Below are 23,927 nucleotides of genomic sequence, written 5' to 3' on the forward strand. Positions count from 1 at the left end.
TGTCTTTTAAAAAACATTTGGAGTTACATGGGTAAGATGGGTATAGAGGGATATGGGCCAAGTGCAGGAAATTGGGACTAGCTTAGTGGTATAAACTGGGCGACATGGACATGTTGGGCCGAAGGGCCTGTTTCCATGTTGTAACTTCTATGAATCTATGATTCTATGATTCACTAAGGTCCCAGATGCCCCGTTGCCCTCACTGCGCAGTTATCAGTTCTCACTTCCAGCAAGTCAAGGCGCAAAAATTTTTCGAGCTGAAGGGCGTGGGAAAACGTCTAACTAATGGTGCATGTCGTGAGATGCCCCTCTCCACCAAGATTTGGCCCTTTGTTATCTAATAAAAAGGACGTTGATAAATTGCAGTTTCCCCCACAGCATCACTAAAAAAGCATGGTTTGCTTTGTGACTCTGATTATTGTTTTCTAGGGAGGATTGTATGACACTGTGTGTCATACAATCCTCCCTAGAAAACCTTTGAATGTATAAACTTGTTTGACAGAAATATGGAATTATTATTCTGAAGTAGTTTAGGACAGCCTCAGTGGTGATTCAGTGAATGCTAGATTAAGTGACTGCTTTGTAGGCTAGTCAGTCAAAAGAGTGACAGCTGAATTTACAGAAGTTTTTAATGGGCTATGTTTCTTACCATGCAAAATTTAAAAATCCTTCAATAATTTTTTCTTAACAAATGTGGTTTAAATAAAGTTTATGAACTCACATACACACTGGTTTACTTTGTTCACTGGTGATTTGGGGGCAGTTTGAATGTCAGGTTAATATTTGCGAAGCGTTATTTATTTTACCATCCGCCTCATGGAGCGGGCAAACCGTGTTAACACCAACTTGCCTGATATAAACAGTGGGGACTGTATTTGCCACCTTACGTAATTGGCTCAGTGCAACAACTACCTTAAAGGCATACAAAGAAATTATTTCTGCTCTTGCATGCAGTACTTAAAATATTATAGGATTAGAAGTGCTTACTTCCATTTGTATCTGTTCCCGTCTGCCTCTTCGGGATACTGTAGAAATGGCGTCAAATAAACAGTCACGATTAATTCATAAAAAGCTGAATTGTTCTTTACTAAAAGTGTAATTGAGTTGAAGCTACTACAACGTGACCAATGCTCAATTAATGAGAAGAACAATAGTGACCAATTATGTCAAAAAATTGCAATGGACAAGACACATGCACTGAAGATCAGTATTTTCAAAAGGTTCCAGCTGGGAAAATGCTACATAGAAAGCCAAAGCTGAGATGGAGGTCTGTTAATGAGAAGATCTGAATGGAAGAGTGTTGATGGGCAGATAGCATGAGTTGGCAGAGGGTACACTGTAATATCTTGTGATATCTATTACCAGTTTAGTTATGATGGCTGACTGGCTGAGGTGCAGATAGTACGTACTTGTCCCAGTAATTTTTTGCCTTTGATGAACAAAGGAAGGGTGGTTACTCAAAAAATCTCTCATTTTGTGGATATATAAGAAGTCACATTCTATTTTTGGTAAGGTTTCTTTTTGAAGAAATAATGTTGTTGAACTACAGTAGACATATACTAAAATACAAAAGACTTTGATACAATGTTCAGCACAGAGAACAGTAAGCAATTTCATCAGAGAAAGTCTTCATGAACAAGAATTGTCTGTATTTATGACCTCGTGGCATAGACACAGAAAATACAGATAGAAGAGTAAAATAGGCTGGGTGTACAGAGCACAATTGCAAAATTTGCAGATGACACAAAAGCAGGAAGTGTAGTGAACAGTGAGGAGGATAGTGATAGACTTCAAGAGGATATAGACAGGCTGGTGGAATGGGCGGACACATGGCAGATGAAATTTAACGCAGAGAAGTGCGAAGTGATACATTTTGGTAGGAAGAACGAGGAGAGGAAATATAAACTAAAGGGTACAATTCTAAATGGGGTGCAGGAACAGAGAGACCTGGGGGTATATGTGCACAAATTGTTGAAGATGGTAGGGCAGGTTGAGAGAGCGGTTAAAAAGGCATACGGGATCCTGGGCTTTATAAATAGAGGCATAGAGTACAAAGGAAGGAAGTTATGATGAACCTTTATGAAACACTGGTTTGGCCACAACTAGAGTACTATGTCCAATTCTGGGCACCACACTTTAGGAAAAATGTGAAGGCCTTAGAAAGGGTGCAGAAAAGATTTACTAGAATGGTTCCAGGGATGAAGGACTTCAGTTTTGTGGATAGACTGGAGAAACTGGTGTTATTCTCCTTAGAGCAGAGAAGGTTGAGAGGAGATTTGATAGAGGTGTTCAAAATCATGAAGGGTCTAGACAGAGTAGATAGGGAGAAACTGTTCCCATTGGCGGAAGGGTCAAGAACCAGAGGACATAGATTTAAGGTGATTGGCAAAAGAACCAAAGGCAACATGAGAAAAAACTGTTTTACACAGTGAGTGGTTATGATCAAAATGCACTGCCCGAGGGGGTGGTGGAGGCAAATTCAATCATGTCCTTCAAAGGGGAACAGGATAAGTACTTGAAGGGAAAAAAATTGCAGTGCTATGGGGAAAGGGCAGGGGAATGGGACTAGCTGGATTGCTCTTGCAGAGAGCCTGCAGAGGCTCGATGGGCCGAATGGTCTCTTTCTGTGATTCTATAGGCAGCAGTGAGATACAAGGCTACAATTCAGACCTAATAGCTTTGTTATTGTTATAAATCACAAGAGCAAAGTAAGAACATCTTATCATCCTTATCAGAGTCTGGAGATTGAATTAGTCTTAATTGTATCATTTCTAATCGTTAACGTGTGGTAAATATAGATTTTTAAAAGTTTTTTTTTAAATTTCAAAATGTGCGTTTACATCAGTTGGGTGAAAGAACTCACAGTGACAATGAATGTGAAGCTATACATGACCGCATGACATACAGTATTAAATAAACTATTCAGCCTACATTCTGGAAGATAACAGATGGCTCTATGTGAATTCCAAGGATTCAGGTGAAAACATCAGCCATGGCTGTCATCTGAACACCACAATAGTATTACTGCAGTAAATCTCCTGTGATCTATGTATTATTGTTCTTATTATAAACACAGTTGTAAATTCTTTCGGTTCTTTTTCTTATCAGTACGGTGCTGTACTTTCATTTGGAGATGCCATGTTACATAGGACTGAACGGTATATCAACTTTATGACACAGAAACTGAAGGTTTATTGGATTTGTGACTTGGGACGAAATCACCAAGTTATTTTTCTAGTCAACCACTGGAAGACTGCCTACATTTCTTAGCAGAATTTCATACAACTAATGGCAATTAATTATTAAGGATTTCATTTGTGAGAAATGTTACTAATCTCAGTGTGTATTAGATAGGATTTATTGGACTTACATACTTAAGAGATGAGCAGTATAATTAACCATTACTGACTGATTACTGATGCATTACTAGTTTCGAATCCCTAGTTTATACCTCTGGTTGGTGCATAAAGTGTTGAGTTTATGCATGCAGCATTAAGTCATCTGATATACAATTTATCCCACGTGACAGAGAGGGATCTGTAATCTGCAAAACTCTCAGTGTTTGGGAATTATTTCATGCCTCTTACTCACAGATTTGTATTCCCTGGTTTCCTCTTGAGTAGTTTTGGTTTATATCTAAATGAAGCAGACCAAATAATTTACAAGTGCCGGGTCTGCCTGATGGAATGCTAGTTCTGAGGGGGCTGAATTGAATTTAAATCACAGTTGTAATGAATTACCAACAAACTGTTTTTGTATTAAATTAATTATAGAGGACACAGTGAGCTGTTGGGACAAAGAATCTATTTTTGTGATTGGAAAACCCTCATAGTCCATTACTAGCAAAATTACAAATGTGTCAGGAAAATTTTACACATAAATGGAATGAGTTTGGGATTTTATTCTATGACTCTTCCCCACTGTATAAACCAGAACTTAGCATTAAGTATCACACACCATCTATCACTCCTCGGCTGCCCCTCTTGATGTGCACTGGAGGTTCCTAGGTAACTTCCTTGCAGTTTCTCCCCTCCTTCTCTGTAGGTAAATGGCTGGTCGCCACTCAGTGGGACCGATTTTAATTGCAGCCGCCTGGCATAAATGGATGGTAACGGCCTGAAAATGGCGTTGGGTCACTTACCAAGTGCTGGTGCGCTTACTGCCACCATCTTGGTAGAGGTCTTTGGATGGGCAGCCAGAATGCTCGTCTCTTTCAGACAGGAGGTCACTTCTAATATGCAAATCGGGGTCCTATGACGTACACAGAACCCCCAGTTGTAATTTTGAGGTACAAATGAGCAGACCATGTGTCGCACGCATGCCACCCCCCATTTGTAGCGATGTTGAGCTGCCTAACCAGTGATCCTTAAAGGGACCACTGGAGGCTATTCAAAAAATGGCCTAAAACCATTTTCGTCTTTTATTTTTGCGGGGCCAGATGAGACAACATTGCTCCTCCTAGTCCCACAAAGATACTCTGGCCCACTGCCAGCACAGACCCCCGGCCCCCTGGAATTGCTTCACCCTCCTCAGCTGGTGAGCTCCACATTGGAGTGTCGGTTTCACACACACAGCTCCCTGGATCCATGCAAATGAGTCCTGGGTCTGAAGATGGCTCAGGCCCCACGGCAGCAACAGCAATGGGTGCGTTCCACTCCCTGACCACCTGTTTTGAACTAAATGTTAAAATCGGCCCCACTTTGTGGGGAATTTGTAAGCATTGACCACCTCTTACCATTTCATGTTGCAGCTCCACTATACTGTAGCACTGTGGCATAGTAGTTATATATGCACAGGAAAATCTTAAAGAAATATGATATTAGTGGCATCCGTTAAGGCATCAGATTAACACTATAAATCCTTTACAGGAGGCGAAAATTATCCACTGGAGAATGGTTGAATTAATTACATCTTTCTGTGCACTGACTCGGGACACTAACTGCATTCATCCTGGTTGGTTAGTTATGAGATAACCGGTAACTCTCCCCATCTACTTGTGATGACTAATAGTTTTATTTTTCTTCCAGGGGTGTCGTTAGAGTTGACATTAATCTGCAGAATGTGGACATTGACCAGTGTTCAACTGAAGGATGGTTTGGAGGAACACACAAATGCAGGCTCAACAGCACAAAGGTAAAGCCAAACTCATTGAAATGGGATTTATATGCCTGATGGGTACAGGAATTATTTGCATAGTTGTGGAGTTTTTTGGATGTACAATGTCCACTGAAAAAAGTCTGGATTACAAATCACATACTTTATTGTTGCTCTTTTGGTAGAACTTTTATACATCAAACGTATACTTGTTGTTATTTTCTATTTAGAGCACTTAAAAACATGCATGAAGATGCAGACTTCCCTCACAAGTCCAATGAAATGTTATTGATGATCTATAAAGCACCTATGATATCACATATGGAGTACAGTGTCCAGTCATGGCCATTCTGCTTATTAATAGGGCATGGGAAATAGTGATGCCCCTCCTTACACTAAAAGGTTGCCTCCGATGGCAAGAGCACCATTGTGGTTGGCCCTGTATTATAAATGACATTATGCCATTACTGTTGGAGATTTCACTGGGCATCAGATGGCAAGTGTAGGTAGTGGCAACGTTAATCAGTTGCTTCTGATGGGACTTAGCATCAGATTTGCCATCTTGGAATTTAGAGAGATGAGGTACAGGCTGAGCTTTCTCATTGCTATGAACTGTGAACCTGAGGTGGCCATAAACAATTTGAATGTCTGTCTCAGATATTTCCCAGAGTAGAACTGAAACAGATTGACACAACCGACCTTAGGATGTGGCTTTTGTTTATACGAGTAACATATGTAAAATGAAGCCCGACATGATGCAGTTTTTTGGACTCCAAATGCCCAGAGCTGCTTCCTAATGTGGCTGTGATGCATAACTGGAAAATAAAAAGAAACAAAAAAGTCTGCGAGAAATGATCACTGAAAAAGTCCCAAAAAGAATAAGGCAGTGAGGGAGAAATGAGGAGTGACACAGATTCTGGACTCTCACAAATATTTTGCCTTCTTCCCATCACAATTTATTCAGATTAAAAAAAACCTTTTCCACACCTGCTTCTTGACATATTTCCTTCTTTTTAGAATCAAGGGTTAATGCCGTTTTTCATTGGTTTTGATGGATGGAAATCAAAATAGTGGGTATGCACTGTTTTTCTTCCGATAACTTTATGCCTCACCAATCTATCAGCAAGTAGGAGAAAAGACTAGCCAATTATAATACAATTGTATTAGTGCCCCTTTTATACCCAAAATTGCCACTGAACAAGTATACATGACAATATTTGTTCATTCAGCTATGGAATCTGCAATCATTTTCCAAAGTCTTCTACAGGCATGTAAACAGTAAACGGGTAGTAAGAGGAGGGGTGGGGCCGATTAGTGACCATATTAAGGACCATATTAGGGACCAAAAAGGAGATCTACTCATGGAGGCAGAGGGGATGGCTGAGGTACTAAATGAGTACTTCGCATCTATCTTTACCAAGGAAGAAGATGCTGCCAGAGTGTCAGTAAAGGAAGAAATAGTTGAGATACTGGATGGGCTAAAAATTGATAAAGAAGAAGTACTAGAAAGGCTAGCTGTACTTAAAGTAGATAAGGTCACCTGGTCCGGATGAGATGCATCCTACGTTGCTGAGGGAAGTAAGGGTGGAAATTGAGGAAGTACTGGCCATAATCTTCCAAACATCCGTAGATACAGGGTGGTGCCAGAGGACTGGAGTATTGCAAATGTTACACCCTTGTTCAATAAAGGGTGTAAGGATAAACCCAGCAACTATAGTCAGTTTAACCTCAGTGATGGGGAAACTTTTAGAAACGATAATCTGGGACAGAATTAACAGTCATTTGGATAAGTGTGGATTGATTAGGGTAAGCCAGCACGGATATATTAAAGGCAAATCATGTTTAACTAACCTGATAGAGTTTTTTGATGCAGTAACAGAGAGGGTAGGTGAGGGCAATGTAGTTGATGTGGTGCATATGGACTTTCAAAAGGCGTTTGATAAAGTGCCGCACGGTAGGCTTATCATCAAGATTGCGGCCCATGGAATAAAGGGGGCAGTAGCAACATGGATACATAATTGGCTAAGTGACAGGAAACAGAGAGTAGTGGTGAATGGTTGTTTTTCGGACTGGAGGGAGGTGTACAGTGGTGTTCCCCAGAGATCGGTGCTGGGACCACTGCTTTTCTGATTCTATATTAATGACTTGGACTTGGGTGTACAGGGCACAATTTCCAAATTTGCAGATGACACAAAACTTGGAAGTGTAGTGAACAGTGAGGAGGATAGTGATAGACTTCAAGAGGATATAGACAGGCTTGGGCGGACACGTGGCAGATGAAATTTAACGTGGAAAAATGAGAAGTGATACATTTCGGTAGGAAGAACGAGGAGAGGCAATATAAACTAAAGGGCACAACTCCAAAAGGGGCACAGGAACAGAGAGATCTGGAGGTATATGTGCACAAATCATTGAAGGTGGCAGGGGAGGGCAGAAAGTGGTTAAAAAAGCATACAGGATCCTGGGCTTTATAAATAGAGGCATAGAGTACAAAAGTAGGGAAGTCATAATGTTCTTTTATAAAACACTGGTTCGGTCACAACTGGAGTATTGTGTCCAGTTCTGGGCACTGCACTTTAGGAAAGATGTGAAGGCCTTAGAGAGGATGCAGAAGAGATTCCCTAGAATGATTCCAGGGATGAGGGACTTTAGTTACGTGGATTGACTGGAGAAGCTGGGGTTGTTCTCCTTGGAACAGAGAACGTTCCGAGGAGATTTGATAGAGGTATTCAAAATCATGAAGGGTCCAGACAGTGTAGATAGATAGAAACTCTTCCCATTGGCAGAAGGGTCAAGAACCAGAGGACATAGATTTAAGGTGATTGGCAAAAGTACCAAAGGTGACATGAGCAGAAACTTTTTTTACACAGTGAGTGGTTAGGATCTGGAATGCACTGCCTGAGGGGGATGGTGGAGGCAGATTCAATCATGGCCTTTAAAAAGGAACTGGATAAGTACTTGAAAAGAAAATATTTGCAGGGCCACGTGGATAGGGCGGGGGAGTGGGATGAGCTGCATTGTTCTTGCATAGAGCCAGCATGGACTCGACGGGCCGAATGGTCTCCTTCCTTGCTGTAACCTTTCTATGATCCTATTATTCGAAGTATCGCAATTCAAACTTAGGAAAGGACATTTTTTTTATTCATTCATGGGATGAGGGCATTGCTGGCGAGGCCAGCATTTATTGCCCATCCCTAATTGCCCTTGAGCAGGTGGTGGTGAGCCGCCTTCTTGAACCGCTGCAGTCCGTGTGGTGACGGTTCTCCCACAGTGCTGTAAGGAAGGGAGTTCCAGGATTTTGACCCAGTGACGATGAAGGAACGGCGATATATTTCCAAGTCGGGATGGTGTGTGACTTGGAGGGGAACATGCAGGTGGTGGTGTTCCCATGTACCTGCTGCTCTTGTCCTTCTAGGTGGTAGAGGTCACGGGTTTGGGAGGTGCTGTCGAAGAAGCCTTGGCGAGTTGCTGCAGTGCATCCTGTGGATGGTACACACTGCAGCCACAGTGCGCCATTGGTGAAGGGAGTGAATGTTTAGGGTGGTGGATGGGGTGCCAATCAAGCGGGCTGCTTTGTCCTGGATGGTGTCGAGCTTCTTGAGTGTTGTTGGAGCTGCACTCATCCAGGCAAGTGGAGGGTATTCCATCACACTCCTGACTTGTGTCTTGGAGATGGTGGAAAGGCTTTGGGGAGTCAGGAGGTGAGTCACTCACCGCAGAATACCCAGCCTCTGACCTGCTCTTGTAGCCACAGTATTTACATGGCTGGTCCAGATAAGTTTCTGGTCAATGGTGACCCCCAGGATGTTGATGGTGGGGGATTTGGCGATGGTAATGCCGTTGAATGTCAAGGGGAGGTGGTTAGACTCTCTCTTGTTGGAGATGGTCATTGCCTGGCACTAGTCTGGCACGAATGTTACTTGCCACTTATGAGCCCAAGCCTGGATGTTGTCCATGTCTTGCTGCATGCGGGCTCGGACTGCATCATTATTTGAGGGGTTGCGAATGGAACTGAATACTGTGCAATCATCAGCGAACATCCCCATTTCTGACCTTATGATGGAGGGAAGGTCATTGATGAAGCAGCTGAAGATGGTTGGGCCTAGGACACTGCCCTGAGGAACTCCTGCAGCAATGTCCTGGGGCTGAGATGATTGGCCTCCAACAACCACTACCATCTTCCTTTGTGCTAGGTATGACACCAGTCACTGGAGAGTTTTCCCCCTGATTCCCACTGACTTCAATTTTACTAGAGCTCCTTGGTGCCACACTCGGTCAAATGTTGCCTTGATGTCAAGGGCAGTCACTCTCACCTCACCTCTGGAATTCAGCACTTTTGTCCATGTTTGGACCAAGGCTGTAATGAGGTCTGGAGCCGAGTGGTCCTGGCAGAACCCAAACTGAGCATCGGTGAGCAGGTTATTGGTGAATAAGTGCCGCTTGATAGCACTGTCGACAACACGTTCCATCACTTTGCTGATGATTGAGAGCAGACTGATGGGGTGGTAATTGGCCAGATTGGATTTGTCCTGCTTTTTGTGGACAGGACATACCTGGGCAATTTTCCATATTGCCGAGTAGATGCCAGTGTTGTAGCTGTACTGGAACAACTTGGCTAGAGGCGCAGCTAGTTCTGGAGCACAAGTCTTCAGCACTACAGCTGGGATGTTGTCGGGGCCCATCGCCTTTGCTGTATCCAGTGCACTCAGCTGTTTCTTGATATCACGTGGAGTGAATTGAATTGGCTGAAGACTGGCTTCTGTGCTGGTGGGGATATCGGGAGGAGGCCGAGATGGATCATCCACTCGGCACTTCTGGCTGAAGATGTTTGCTAACGCTTCAACCTTGTCTTTTGCACTCATGTACTGGACTCCGCCATCATTGAGGATGGGGATGTTTACAGAGCCTCCTCCTCCCGTTAGTTGTTTAATTGTCCACCACCATTCACGACTGGATGTGGCAGGACTGCAGAGCTTTGATCTGATCCGTTGGTTGTGGAATCGCTTAGCTCTGTCTATAGCATGTTGCTTCCGCTGTTTAGCGTGCATATCGTCCTGAGTTGTAGCTTCACCAGGTTGGCATCTCATTTTTAGGTATGCCTGGTGCTGCTCCTGGCATGCTATTCCACACTCCTCATTGAACCAGAATTGATCCCCTGGCTTATTGGTAATGGTAGAGTGAGGAATATGCCGGGACATGAGGTTACATATTGTGCTGGAATACAATTCTGCTGTTGCTGATGGCCCACAGCACCTCATGGATGCCCAGTTTTGAGCTGCTAGATCTGATCTGAATCTATCCTATTTAGCACAGTGGTAGTGCCACACAACACGTTGGATGGTATCCTCAGTGCGAAGATGGGACTTTGTCTCCACGAGGACTGGGCGTGGTCACCCCTACCAATACTGTCATGGACAGATGCAGTTGTGGTCGGTAGATTGGTGAGGAAGAGGTCAAGTAAGTTTTTCCCTCATGTTGTTTCACTCACCACCTGCCGCAGGCCCAGTCTAGCAGCTATGTCCTTCAGGACTCGGCCAGCTCGGTCAGTAGTGGTGCTGCCGAGCCACTTTTGGTGATGGACATTGAAGTCCCCCACCCAGAGTACGTTCTGTGCCCTTGCTACCCTCAGTGCTTCCTCCAAGTTGTGTTCAACATGGAGGAGGACTGAGTCATTAGCTGAGGGAGGGCGGTAGGTGGTAATCAGCAGGAGGTTTCTTTCCCCATGATGCCATGAGATTTCATGGGGTCCAGAGTCAATGTTGCGGACTCCCAGGGCCACTCCCTCCTGACTGTATATTACTGTACCGCCATCTCTGGTCGGTCTGTCCTGCCGGTGGGACAGGACATACCCAGGATGGTGATGGATGAGTCTGAGATGTTGGCTGAAAGGTATGATTCTGTGAGTATGGCTATGTCAGGCTGTTGCTTGACTAGTCTGTGGGACTGCTCTCCCAATTTTGGCATAAGTTCCCAGATGTTAGTGAGGAGGACTTTGCAGGGTCGACTGGGCTTGGTTTGCCATTGTCATGTCCGGTGCCTAGTGGTCCGATGCTGGGTGGTCCATCCGGTTTTATTCTTATTATGACTTTTTTTAGTGAGATTTTAAAACTGAGTGGCTTGCCAGGCAATTTCAGAGGGCAATTAAGAATCAACCACATTGCTGATCAGGAAATGACATATTAACAACATAGAATCATAGAAAATTTACGGCACAGAAGTAGGCCATTTGGCCCATTGTGTCCGCACCCGCCGAAAATGAGCCACCCAGTCTAATCCCACTTTACAGCATATGGCTCGTAGCCATGTAGTTTATGGCACTTCAGGTGCACATCCAGGTACTTTTTAAATGTGTTGAGGGTTTCTGCCTCTATCACCTTTTCAGGCAGCGAGTTCCAGGCACCTGCCACCCTCTGGGTGAAATTTTTTTTCCTCAGCTCCCCTCGAATACTTCAACCAATCACTTTCAATCTATGCCCCCTTGTTATTGTCCTCTCTGCTAAGGGAAATAGGTCCTTCCTATCCATTCTATCTGAGCCCCTCATAATTTTGTACACCTTAATCAAGTCACCCCTCAGCCTCCTCTGTTCCAAGGAAAACAACCCCAGCCCATCCAATCTTTCCTCACAGCTAAATTTCTCCAGTCCTGCAACATCCTAATAAATCTCTTCTGAACCCTCTCTAGTGCAATTACATCCTTCCTGTAATGTGGTGACCAGAACTGTACACAGTACTCAAGTTTTATACTGTTCCAGCATAACTTCCCTGCTGTTATATTCTGTGCCTCGGCTAATAAAGGAAAGTATTCCATTTGCCTTCTTAACCACCTTATCTACCTGTTCTGCGACCTTCAGGGATCTGTGGACATGCACTCCAAGTCTCTCACTTCCTCTATACCTCTCAGTACTCTCTTGCCTTGTTGGCCCTCCCCAAATGCATTACCTACATTTCTCTGGATTGAATTTCATTTGCTACTTTTCTGCCCACCTGACCAGTCCATTGATATCTTCCTGCAGTCTACAGCTTTCCTCCTCCCTATCAACCACACAGCCAATTTTTGTATCATCTGCAAACTTCTTAATAATGCCCCCTACATTTAAGTACAAATCATTAATATATACCACAAAAAGCAAGGGACCTCGTACTGAGCCCTGCGGAACCCCTTTGGAAACAGCCTTCCAGTCACAAAGACACCCGTCGATTATTACCCTTTGCTTCCTGCCACTGAGGCCAATTTTGGATCCAACTTGCCACTTTCCCTTGGATCCCATGGGCTTGTACTTTTTTGACCAGTCTGCCATGTGGGACCTTGTCAAAACCCTTGCTAAAATCCATGTAGACTGCATCAAATGCACTACCCTCATCTACCCACCTTGTTATCTCCTCAGAAAATTCAATCAAGTTAGTCAGACACGACCTTCCCTGAACAAATCCATGCTGACTGTCCTTGATTACTCCGTGCCTTTCTAAGTGATGGTTTATCCTGTCCCTCAGAATTGATTCCAATAATTTGCCCACCACTGATGTTAGACTGACTTGTCTGTAATTACTCAGTCTATCCCTCGCTCCCTTTTTAAACAACGGTACAACGTTAGCAGTCCTCCAATCCTCCGGCACCACGCCTGTAGCCAGTGAGGATTGGAAAATGATGGTCAGCACCTCTGCTATTTGCTCCTTTGCTTCTTTTAACAGGCTGGGATACATTTCATCTGGCCCTGGTAATTTATCTACTTTCAAAGATGCTAAACCCCTCAATACTTCCTAAGTTTATCCTATCCAATATTTCACACTGCTCCTTAACTACAATGTCTGCATCGTCCCTCTCTTTTGTGAAGATAGACATTCATTAAGAACTGTCCCAACATCTTCCGCCTCCACTCTCTGATAGACCTTATTCTTACCTTAGTTAATTGAGAAATTTAATTGCTGTTCTATCTTTGTCCTTTTCCATAACTATGCTAAAACTAACTGAATTATGATCACTACCACCAAAATGTTCTCCCACTGCTTACTCCTTCCACCTGCCCAGCTTTATTTCCAAAAACTAAATCCAGAACTGCCCCGTCTCTTGTTGGGCTTGCTACGTACTGGCTAAAAAAGTTCTGATGAATGCAATTTAAGAATTTTGTGCCCTCTATGCCCTTCACACTGTTTGTATCCCATATTTGAAAACTGTGATGAACTATTGGGCTGGGGTGTTAGTCGGCCACAAACTTGCTTTGGACACAAAGAGCAAGGCAGTACGTCACAGTTCTGGTTAACCATTGTAAAGACCTGGGAGGACATCCGGTATCATGACTTTGCAAAAATATTATTGTCTTACATAGAGATGAATAACATACATGGTAAGATAGATTTTAGTCTGAGTTGCTAAAGAAACCAGACTCTGGGTGGAGCAGACCTGATAGGATGAATGGCTCTTTCTCATTCTGGATTCTTATCAATAACAAAAAAGAAACACGCACACACAGAAAATTATATTCTTTTAATATGAAGCTGAAGGATATATATGGGCTTGATTTTAAAGGTGGAGTTGTTTTGCATCTGTATGTGAGAGAAAGCCTCAGACTAGTGGTGAAAGTAAAAAAGTCTATTACTGCTTTCTATTGGTCTTGCTGATGTTTAATCACCTCTATGTTTTTGTTAAGAATAATACACAGAGGAAATTATGCCCCTATGTCTTTTAATATATTTTGAAACTAAAACTAGATCGTGTAACTCCAAGCAATAACTGCTGGAATTTTGTATTATTTTTCAAATTCTTTCGTTGCATTCTGAAGGGAAGGGGTTGTTTCAATAATCCTCTGCGAATCTGATTCTTATACAATAAATGCATTTAACAGAGAGCAGTTCTGCGGGGTGAATTATTCATGCGATTCTGTGCCTTCTTGAATAACAAGACACATGGTCCTTGGAATTTGGACAAACTGAGTAATTAGTTACTATCTGAGGTGCGTTCGTGCCCATCTCATGAGACTAACCACTTCTGCAGCTATTCAATTGCTGCTAACAGTTGTCTGCCAATGGAACAAAATGAAAATTGTTTAGGATTTTGGCAAAGCCTGTTACTTTCTTAGGCTGCTACCAGGGAATTAAATCAGTGAGATTTTCCAAATTATCTTTAAAGCCAATGAACAGCGTTTAAGCCGATTATGCCACTGTGCAAAGTACAATTTTACATTTATTATATATTAGTGAGAAAAGGAATTGGATGCTGATTCTTTTTGTTCTTGGTAAGTTATTTTTGTAAAGAAGACAATTGTGGGGTTATTCTACTTTAAGATGATTAATGTTGAATTGGTGCAGCAATGCACAGTGTGATGAAGTAGTGGGATACAAGTCCATTCTGCTGAGTTCCTAATCTAAGTTGGATAAATGTGGGGAGACACCATTCAGATGCAAGGTATTTCCTTGGGTGGGTTGAGAATGGGTAAGGTAGGGGGTGAGAGAAAACCAGAGGAAGATGTATTTCTAGGCTGCCAGAATGCAGTTTCTCGTGTTTGGCTAAGAACAGCTGTGGGGGGGGAGGGGGGCTTGAGGCTTGCTCTCTTGGCTGCACAAGGTGCATAGCTGGGATGGCTATGGAGGACTGAGGAAAAATAATAAAATGATAATCTCCACAATGCTTTAGATTTTTGACTGTATTATGGTTCTAAAGCTATCAAGACTCAATATTGCTAAAATTCCAACGTGTTATATCAGATATTGACGTTTTATAATACATTTAGTCATTAAGTCATTATGCGGTAAAGTTCTTTGACTGTGCAAGATGCGACTTATGGATAAGTACACTATTTGAATGAGAAATTTTGAATCAGTTATGCTGTTTTTGCAGGTAATAAAATTCTCTGTAAATTAGGCTGTAATGAATATCTTTCAGCCAGCTTTTCACCATTAATTCTTGATTGTACGTAACATAATTAATATCCAATGTAAGCAACAAAGAAAGATATTTGAAAAATCAATTTCCATGAAATTAAAGTAATTTTTAGCATGCTTAAGAAATGCCAATTCAGCTGAACTGGTTTTGACAGATTATTCTGATTACAGCGTTATTAATTAATGATGCTTATTATTAGCCAAACTTAAGTAGCATCGTGAGTCCCAATTTTAACTTAGGGCAGGAATTGGGCGGGCAGGGACCAAAGCAAGCAGAAAGCTCTCTTGACTTTGCCAGCGTGAGGCCGGGCCATTTTAACTCTTGGGCCTCAGTTTAATATGATTGATGAGCTGCCGACCTGATCGCGTCAGGAATCGAGCAGCCCGTATATTTTCTCTGCGTAATTTTTGGTGGGACTCCCAATGCCTCGTTAAAGAAGGAATGTACCTCTAAAGCAAGGTTGCCGTTCCTGCTTTCATATTTCACTGTTACACTGCTGAAAGGAGAGGAATCTCTGAAATGAATCGCAGGGCTGCCCCCAGGATTTCAGATGCCTCCCTGGAGGTCTGATGGAGGGGTCAGGGCAAGGAGGGAGGTACTGTCTCCCAATACCCAGGAGCAGGTGCATATCCAGGGTAACGCAACGATAGGCCTGAACAGAGGTGGCTGACAGGATCAGTGTCAACAGCATTGCCCAGGTATGTCCTGTCCACAAAAAGCAGGACAAATCCAATCCGGCCAATTACCGCCCCATCACTCTACTCTCAATCATCAGCAAAGTGATGGAAGGTGTCGTCGACAGTGCTATCAAGCGGCACTTACTCACCAATAACCTGCTCACCGATGCTCAGTTTGGGTTCTGCCAGGACCACTCGGCTCCAGACCTCATTACAGCCTTGGTCCAAACATGGACAAAAGAGCTGAATTCCAGAGGTGAGGTGAGAGTGACTGCCCTTGACATCAAGGCAGCATTTAACCGAGTGTGGCACCAAGGAGCCCTAGCAAAATTGAAGTCAATGGGAATCAGGGGGAAAACTCTCCAGTGGCTGGAGTCATCCCTAGCACAAAGGAAGATGGTAGTGGTTGTTGGAGGCCAATCATCTCAGCCCCAGGACATTGCTGCAGGAGTTCCTCAGGGCAGTGTCCTAGGCCCATCCATCTTCAGCTGCTTCATCAAATGACCTTCCCTCCATCATATGGTCAGAAATGGGGATGTTCGCTGATGATTGCACAGTGTTCAGTTCCATTCGCAACCCCTCAGATAATGAAGCAGTCCGAGCACGCATGCAGCAAGACCTGGACAACATCCAGGATTGGACTAATAAGTGGCAAATAACATTCGCGCCAGACAAGTGCCAGGCAATGACCATCTCCAACAAGAGAGAGTCTAACCACCTCCCCTTGACATTCAACGGCATTACCATCGCCAAATCCCCCACCATCAACATCCTGGGGGTCACCATTGACCAGAAACTTAACTGGACCAGCCATATAAATACTGTGGCTACAAGAGCAGGTCAGAGGCTGGGTATTCTGCGGCGAGTGACTCACCTACTGACTCCCCAAAGCCTTTCCACCATCTACAAGGCACAAGTCAGGAGTGTGATGGAATATTCTCCACTTGCCTGGATGAGTGCAGCTCCAACAACACTCAAGAAGCTCAACACCATCCAGGACAAAGCAGCCCGCTTGATTGGCACCCCATCCACCACCCTAAACATTGTCTCCCTTCACCATCGGCGCACTGTGGCTGCAGTGTGTACCATCCACAGGATGCACTGCAGCAACTCACTAAGGCTTCTTCGACAGCACCTCCCAAACCCACGACCTCTACCACCTAGAAGGACAAGAGCAACAGGTACATGGGAACAACACCATCTGCATGTTCCCCTCCAAGTCACACACCATCCCAACTTGGAAATATATCGCCGTTCCTTCATCGTCGCTGGTTCAAAATCCTGGAACCTAACAGCACTGTGGGGAGAACCTTCACCACACAGACTGCAGCGGTTCAAGAAGGCGGCTCACTACCACCTTCTGAAGGGCAATTAGGGATGGGCAATAAATTAACTTCTATGATTCTATTTACATGGGTAAGATGGGTATAGAGGGATATGGGCCAAGTGCAGGAAATTGGGACTAGCTTAGTGGTATAAACTGGGCGACATGGACATGTTGGGCCGAAGGGCCTGTTTCCATGTTGTAACTTCTATGATTCTATGATTCTATGAAATACTGGCCTCGCCAGCGAGGCCGACATCCCATAAATGAATAAAAAAAAACAGGGCACTGGTGAGCTGCTTAATGCAGCTGTGTACTTCAGACTGGGAAGTGTGACTGATGTCCTCTGTAGCAGACTGGAAGAAGCCAGTGGTAAAGAAGTTAAGGACGGTGGTGATTTTGACAGCCATGGGCAATGCATAGTCCCTGGGCCAGCACGCAGCAGGTTCTCTTGCAGAAAGTTGCAGAGGTCTGCAATAGGCTGCTTGGAGAAGCTCCTCTTCCTTCAACTGTACCTCCACTCAAATGACACTGGAAATAAGCAGATAGAGCTTACTGAGAGTAGGTAAAGCAAAAAGTCTCAGAAAGAAGCAATCTGGAAGCTGGAAACTCTCCTGGTAATCCAAACTGCACAATAGCATACAGATCCTACGATCCAATTACCTGCAGGTGATTGACCCTTTAAATACTACTTCAGTGGCTCTGAATATTTTATTGGCAGGTTGGTGCTGGGCAAGGCTTCCGTGATTTTGTGTTAAACTAGCATCACAGGACCCTGATTTGTATCTATTCATGAGGCCCTGCCCACCTCTGGCAGGTGCCTCGGCCCACTTTTAAAAACTGCACCGTTAAAATGGTGGCTGGCGGGAATGACTCGGTAAGTGCTCTACAGTGCTTTTAACCGCCAACCTGCCCAATTCCCGATTCTCTTGATGGCCTTCCCTACAGTGACTCATATAATTGGGTTTGCATGGCTTCTATGTTAATGGGGGATTCTGGAGTGTGGAGCCAGGTATCTTGCCCAAGTTATTCTTTATGTTTGGTCATTGACAGTGTAAAACAGGCAGTGTGAAAGTGCAATGCATTAGATATGGAATGCACATTTTATCCTTTGTATCTATGTTGAGATAAAACCAGACACTTCATTACACATGGAAGGGGACGAGGTGAAGAGGGAAGAGGAGCAGAAAAAATCGAAAGTGTACAAGAGGAATGCAAGTTGTTCTTGCAGAAGGGTGAAAATAGGTCACCCATCAGCTCAGCTGCTGGTGTTGTGTTGCCGGGATGACTAAAGGAACTGGAGAGAAAATAAGGGGAATTAACACGATCATTAACATAACAAAAGTGGATTAAGTCCAATAAACAGGAATAAAGTTATATTCTGATGCCAGGATTCCTTGTCCCTCAGGTTTTCAATGCAGTACACTCCACTTATATTTCCATTCCACAGTGGCTACTTGGATTTTGTCTGCACTCCATTTAATGATGTAATAAATTATTTGGTAAATGATTGCAAGTCCTTTTTATAGTCGATCAGTTAGAAGTCAGTAAAGCTCATGTTATATTCTGGCTCTCTTGGCGATCCTTACACATAATGTGAATTAAAACAAGACAAAATTGGTGCTTTTGCTCTCGGCAGTTTGGTCCCAGCGTCTTGAGCAGATTAGTGCAACACTTTACCAGAGCTGGGAGAAAAGATATGTGATGTCATTCAGCCCAGCCATGTTTTATCACATAGAATTTACAGCACAGAAACGGGCCATTCGGCCCAACTGGCTGGTGTTTACGCTCCACACGGGCCTCCTCCCACCCCTCTTCCTATAACCCTATCTGCATACCCTTCTATTCCTTTCTCCCTCATGTACGTTTCCTAACTTTTCCTTAAATGCATCTATGCAATTCACCTTAACTACTTCTTCTGGTAGCGAATTCCACATTCTAACTATTTATTTATTTAGGAAAGTTTTGCCGCGGATTTCTTTTGGGTATCTCCCACTCCGCCGCTGTATCTTTGGCGAAAACCTCATTTACGCACGGAAATAGAGTTTACACCAAATGTCCGCCAAAATTATGGCAGTGGAGTGGGAGAAGTCCCGAGGGAAATTCCCGGCATTTATTCCTGGTCCTTTCTTCATGTGATGAGCAATTGGCAGTACCTTGCCTTTGAGTAATCTTCTGGGGAATCGTGTAGTGATTTTAAAAATAGAGAAGATTATATAAATATTCCATCAGCCTGTTAGCCATTTTAAAGGAGAATGTGGGCCTGAAATACTGCTACTTTTTTTGGTGGAAAAGGTGATGTAATTCTGGCGGAGGGGAGATGAATTTGGGTGTGAAGCCAGAGACACCAGAGTTACACCTATTCTAAAATAAATGTTAAATTCTGGTAGAATTGGCCGCTGGCAGAAGATGTGCCCTCTCCCAAAGTGGTGCATGTCTGAAAATGACAGCATAATGAGGGCCAAAAGCTACATATCTATCATTTACACCAGGATTGCACCTGACTTACAAGCCTGTAGAAAAGTTACCTGCATGATTTGTCAAACCAGAAGGTGCGTAGAATCTGAATGTTCATAAACTTTATGCAACCAAGAAAAAAGACTGCAAGCTACCTCAGCAGAAGCAGATTTTATATCCTGCTGCGATATCATGTTTCAAGCCCCCTTCCCCTCATGCCCCAACCCATCTTCACACTCTGCCCATGCCACAACCTCTCTTCCCCCGCCAGGTATTTTCTGCTCCTTCCTTCTATCCAGTTCTTGCCAATTTCAGGCCTACATCCTGCCCCATCATTTTCTCCACCATCCCCACCCCAGCATATCTTAGGTGTCACTTTTACACAGTCTGCAAACCTCAGCCTATTTGAATTGGTTGAGTCCATAATTTACGCTGTGGTCAGTGCCATGACCGGACAGCAGATAATTCTCCCTCTGACAGCTGACATGTTAATCATCTTCCAGTTCTGATGACAGGTCATCGACCTGAAACGTTAACTCTGTTTCTCTCTGTACAGATGCTGCCTGACCTGCTGAGTGTTTTCCAGCATTTCCTGTTTTTATTTCAGTTCCTTCTCCACTTGAGTTCTGACGGTACTGTTAGAATTCTGGCCCTGTTACTTTAGGGGAGAACTCTTTTTATATTTAATTCTTTTAGTTTCAAATTTCTGCCCTTTACTCCAGATGGTGCTAACTGCTTGCTGAGGTATAGGTTCACATTTGCTGATAGCGCTCCTAGTGCCTGGCCCAAATGGCTCTTCTTCATGTATGAGCCTAGATAGCAAATGTCAGCAGACAATTCAATTGTGGAAGGCCTCACTAACAAGCCTAATCCTGTCAACGTCCGCAACACGTGCTCTTCAGCAGGAATCACTTGGTAGCGATCACAAGTGGAAATTCGAACTGATTTTTTTCCTCTCCTTCGCCCCAGGAGTGTTGAAGCCAATTGTAGCACCCCAACGTCTGGCTAGGCTATTAGCTACCTCAAAGAAGAGCAGGATTGAACCTGAGTCCTTCCAGTTTATTTGGCTTAGTATTATACCAGGCAGTGCCTTTACCCACAAAGCCAATTGGGGGAGTTAAGGAGACACATTCCCTTCTTGGTTAGAACTTTCAACTTGGGCAGGGTGTAAAATGACTGGTGGCGGATAAGCCATCCGTTAAACACCTGCCTGACGTTCCTTTCTATTGAAGTGAATGGAAGGGAAAATCAGGCGGAGCGTATAACAGGTTGGCCAATCTACTACCGGCCGTTTTATGCTCCAATTAAAGTTGAAAGTTCCATCCCTTGTGTCTCCCACATTCTCTCTTTTTCAAGGAAATGAATCCACAAGCACAGGACAAGGGGACATAGATAGTTGACTAGTAAAAGTGAACTTCAGGATTGATGTCACAAAGCACTTCTTCACACAAAGTGTGATTAATACTTGAAACGATCTTCTAGTGGGAACCTCCAACTAGTGGGAAGGATGTGGAGGAGCAAATTTGCAGGGAAATTACAGAGAAGTGCAAAAGCTATAGAGTAGTGATAACTGTGGACTTCAGCCATCCTAATAAAGACTGGGATACCAATAATAATATAAGGGGCAAAGAGGGAGAGGAATTTTTGTGTTCATGATAACTTTCTTGACCAGTACGTTTCCATCCCAACGAGAAAGGAGGCATTGCTGGACTTGGTTCTAGGGAATGAGGCAGGCCAAGCGGAGCAAATGTCAGTGAGGGAGCATTTAGGGAGCAGCGATCATAGTATCATAAGGTTTAGAATTGCTATGGAAAAGGACACGGATCACTCTAAAGTAAAAATACTCAATTGGAGGAGGGCCAATTTCAATGGGATGAGAACCGATCTGGCCCGGGTAAATTGGAATCATAAAATGGCAGGCAAAACTGTAATTGAACAGTGGGCGGCCTTTAAAGAGGAAATGGTTCGGGTACGGTCTAGGTACATTCCCACGAGGCAGAAAGGAGGGCAACTAAAGCCAGAGCTCCCTGGACGAAAAAAAAGATAGAGAGTAAGATGAAGCAGAAAAAAGGGGCGTATGACAGATGTCAGGTTGATAACACAAGTGAGAACCAGGCAGAATATAGACAGTTCAGAGGGGAAGTGAAAAAGGAAATAAGAGGGGCAAAGAGAGAGTATGAGAATAGATTGGCGGCCAACATAAAATGGAATCCAAAAGTCTTCTACGTGCATGTAAACAGTAAACGGGTAGTAAGAGGAGGGGTGGAGCTGATTAGGGACCATAAAGGAGATTTACTCATGGAGGCAGAGGGGATGGCCAAGGTACTAAATGAGTACTTTGCATCTGTCTTTACCAAGGAAGAAGATGCTGCCAAAGTCTCAGTAAAGGAAGATATAGTTGAGATACTGGATGCGCTAAAAATTGATAAAGAAGAGGTACTTGAAAGGCTAGCTGTACTTAAAGTAGATAAGTCACCTGGGATGCATCCTAGGTTTCTGAGGGAAGTAAGATTAGAAATTGCAGAGGTGCTGGCCATAATCTTCCAAACATCCGTAGATACGGGGGTGGTGCCAGCGGACTGGAGTATTGCAAATGTTACACCCTTGTTCAAAAAAGGGTGTAAGGATAAACCCAGCAACTATAGGCCAGTCAGTTTAACCTCAGTGATGGGGAAACTTTTAGAAACGATAATCCGGGACAGAATTAACAGTCTCTTGGATGAGTGTGGATTGATTAGGGAAAGCCAGCACAGATTTGTTAAAGGCAAATCATGTGTAATTAACCTGATAGAGTTTTTTAATGAGGTAACAAAGAGGGTAAATGAGGGCAATGCAGTTGATGTGGTGTATACGGGCTTTCAAAAGGCGTTTGATAAAGTGCCGCACAGTAGTCTTATCATCAAGATTGCAGCCCATGGAATAAAGGGGGCAGTGGCAATCTGGATACAGAATTGGCTAAGTGAGAGGAAACAGAGAGAAGTGGTGAATGGTTGTTTTTTGGATTGGAGGGATGTGGACAGTGATGTTCCCCAGGGGTCAGTGCTGGGACTACTGCTTTTCTTGATATATATTAATGACTTGGACTTGGATGTACAGGGCACAATTTCCAAATTTGCAGATGACACAAAATTTGGAAGGGTAGTAAACAGTGAGGAGGATAGTGACGGACTTCAAGAAAATATAGACAGGCTGGTGGCATGGGCAGACATGTGGCAGATGAAATTTAACGCGGAAAAATGTGAAGTGATACACTTCGGTAGGAAGAACGAAGAGAGGCAATATAAACTAGAGGGCATAACTTTAAAAGGGGTACAGGAACAGAAAGATCTGGGGGTATATGTGCACAAATCGTTGATGGCAGCAGGGCAGGTTGAGAAAGCGGTTAAAAAAGCATACGGGATCCTGGGCTTTATAAATAGAGGCATAGAGTATAAAAGTATGGAAATCATGATGATCCTTTATAAAATACTGATTCGACCATAACAGGAGTATTGTGTCCAGTTCTGAGCACAGCACTTTAGGAAAGACGTGAAGGCTTTAGAGAGAGTGCAGAAGAGATTTACTGGAATGATTCCAGGGATGAGGGACTTTAGTTACGTGGATAGACTGGAGAAGCTGGGGTTGTTCTCCTTCGGAGCATGGAAGGTTGTGAGAAGATTTGATAGAGGTATTCAAAATCATGAAGGGTCTAGACAGAGTAGATAGAGAGAAACTGTTCCCTTTGGCGGAAGGGTCAAGAACCAGAGGACTTAGATTTAAGGTGATTGGTAAAAGAACCAAAGGTGACATGAGGAAAAACATTTTTACACAGCGAGTGGTTAGGATCTGGAATGCATTGCCCGAGAGGGTGGTGGAGGCAGATTTAATCATGGCCTTCAAAACCGAACTGGATATGTACTTGAATGGAAAAAAATTCCAAGGCTAAGTGGATAGGGCGGGGGAGTGGGGCTAGCTGGATAACTCTTGCATAGAGCCGGTGCGGACTCGACGGGCCGAATGCCCTCCTTCCGTGCTGTAACCTTTTTATGATTCTATGATTCTGGAAAGCAAAAAAAAAAGTCATTCAAAGACAGTAATATCTGCACATCCCCTTTGCAGGAAGGTGCCAGAATTGAACACAGTACTCCAAGTCAGGTCTGACTCATGATTCGTAAAGCCCTAACATGTCTCTGTAGACTTCTATAAATTCCAGAATTTTATTCGTTTTTTTTTAATTACTTAGCCGCATTTTCTAGATGTGGGCAATTATGAGTCCACTATTACTCTTGGGTCCACTTGCCAATATAGGATCGTAGAATCACAGAAAGGTTACAGCATGGAAGGAGGCCATTTGGCCCATCAAGTCTGCGCTGGCTCTCTGGTGATGGAAACAGATTCAGTAGTAACTTTCAAAAGGGAATTGGATATATACTTGAAAAGGAAATATTTGCAGGGCTATAGGGATAGAGTAGGGGAGAGGGACTAATTGGATAGCTGTTTCAAAGAAAGTTAGCATGGT

The 23,927-nt window shown here is 43.6% G+C and overlaps 1 protein-coding gene across 1 annotated transcript in view; it reads left to right on the plus strand.

Annotated features, from left to right (window-relative positions):
* The window catches only part of gpr158a (G protein-coupled receptor 158a), a 529,385-nt gene that overhangs the window by 76,872 nt on the left and 428,586 nt on the right, over positions 1-23,927 (plus strand). Inside the window, exon 2 of the mRNA XM_067999059.1 lies at positions 5,028-5,133. Coding sequence (XP_067855160.1) covers positions 5,028-5,133 — 106 coding nt within the window. The remainder of the gene's footprint in view (positions 1-5,027; positions 5,134-23,927) is intronic.

Source organism: Heptranchias perlo, chromosome 2, assembly GCF_035084215.1.
Source record: "Heptranchias perlo isolate sHepPer1 chromosome 2, sHepPer1.hap1, whole genome shotgun sequence".
Taxonomy (NCBI): Eukaryota; Metazoa; Chordata; class Chondrichthyes; order Hexanchiformes; family Hexanchidae; genus Heptranchias; species Heptranchias perlo.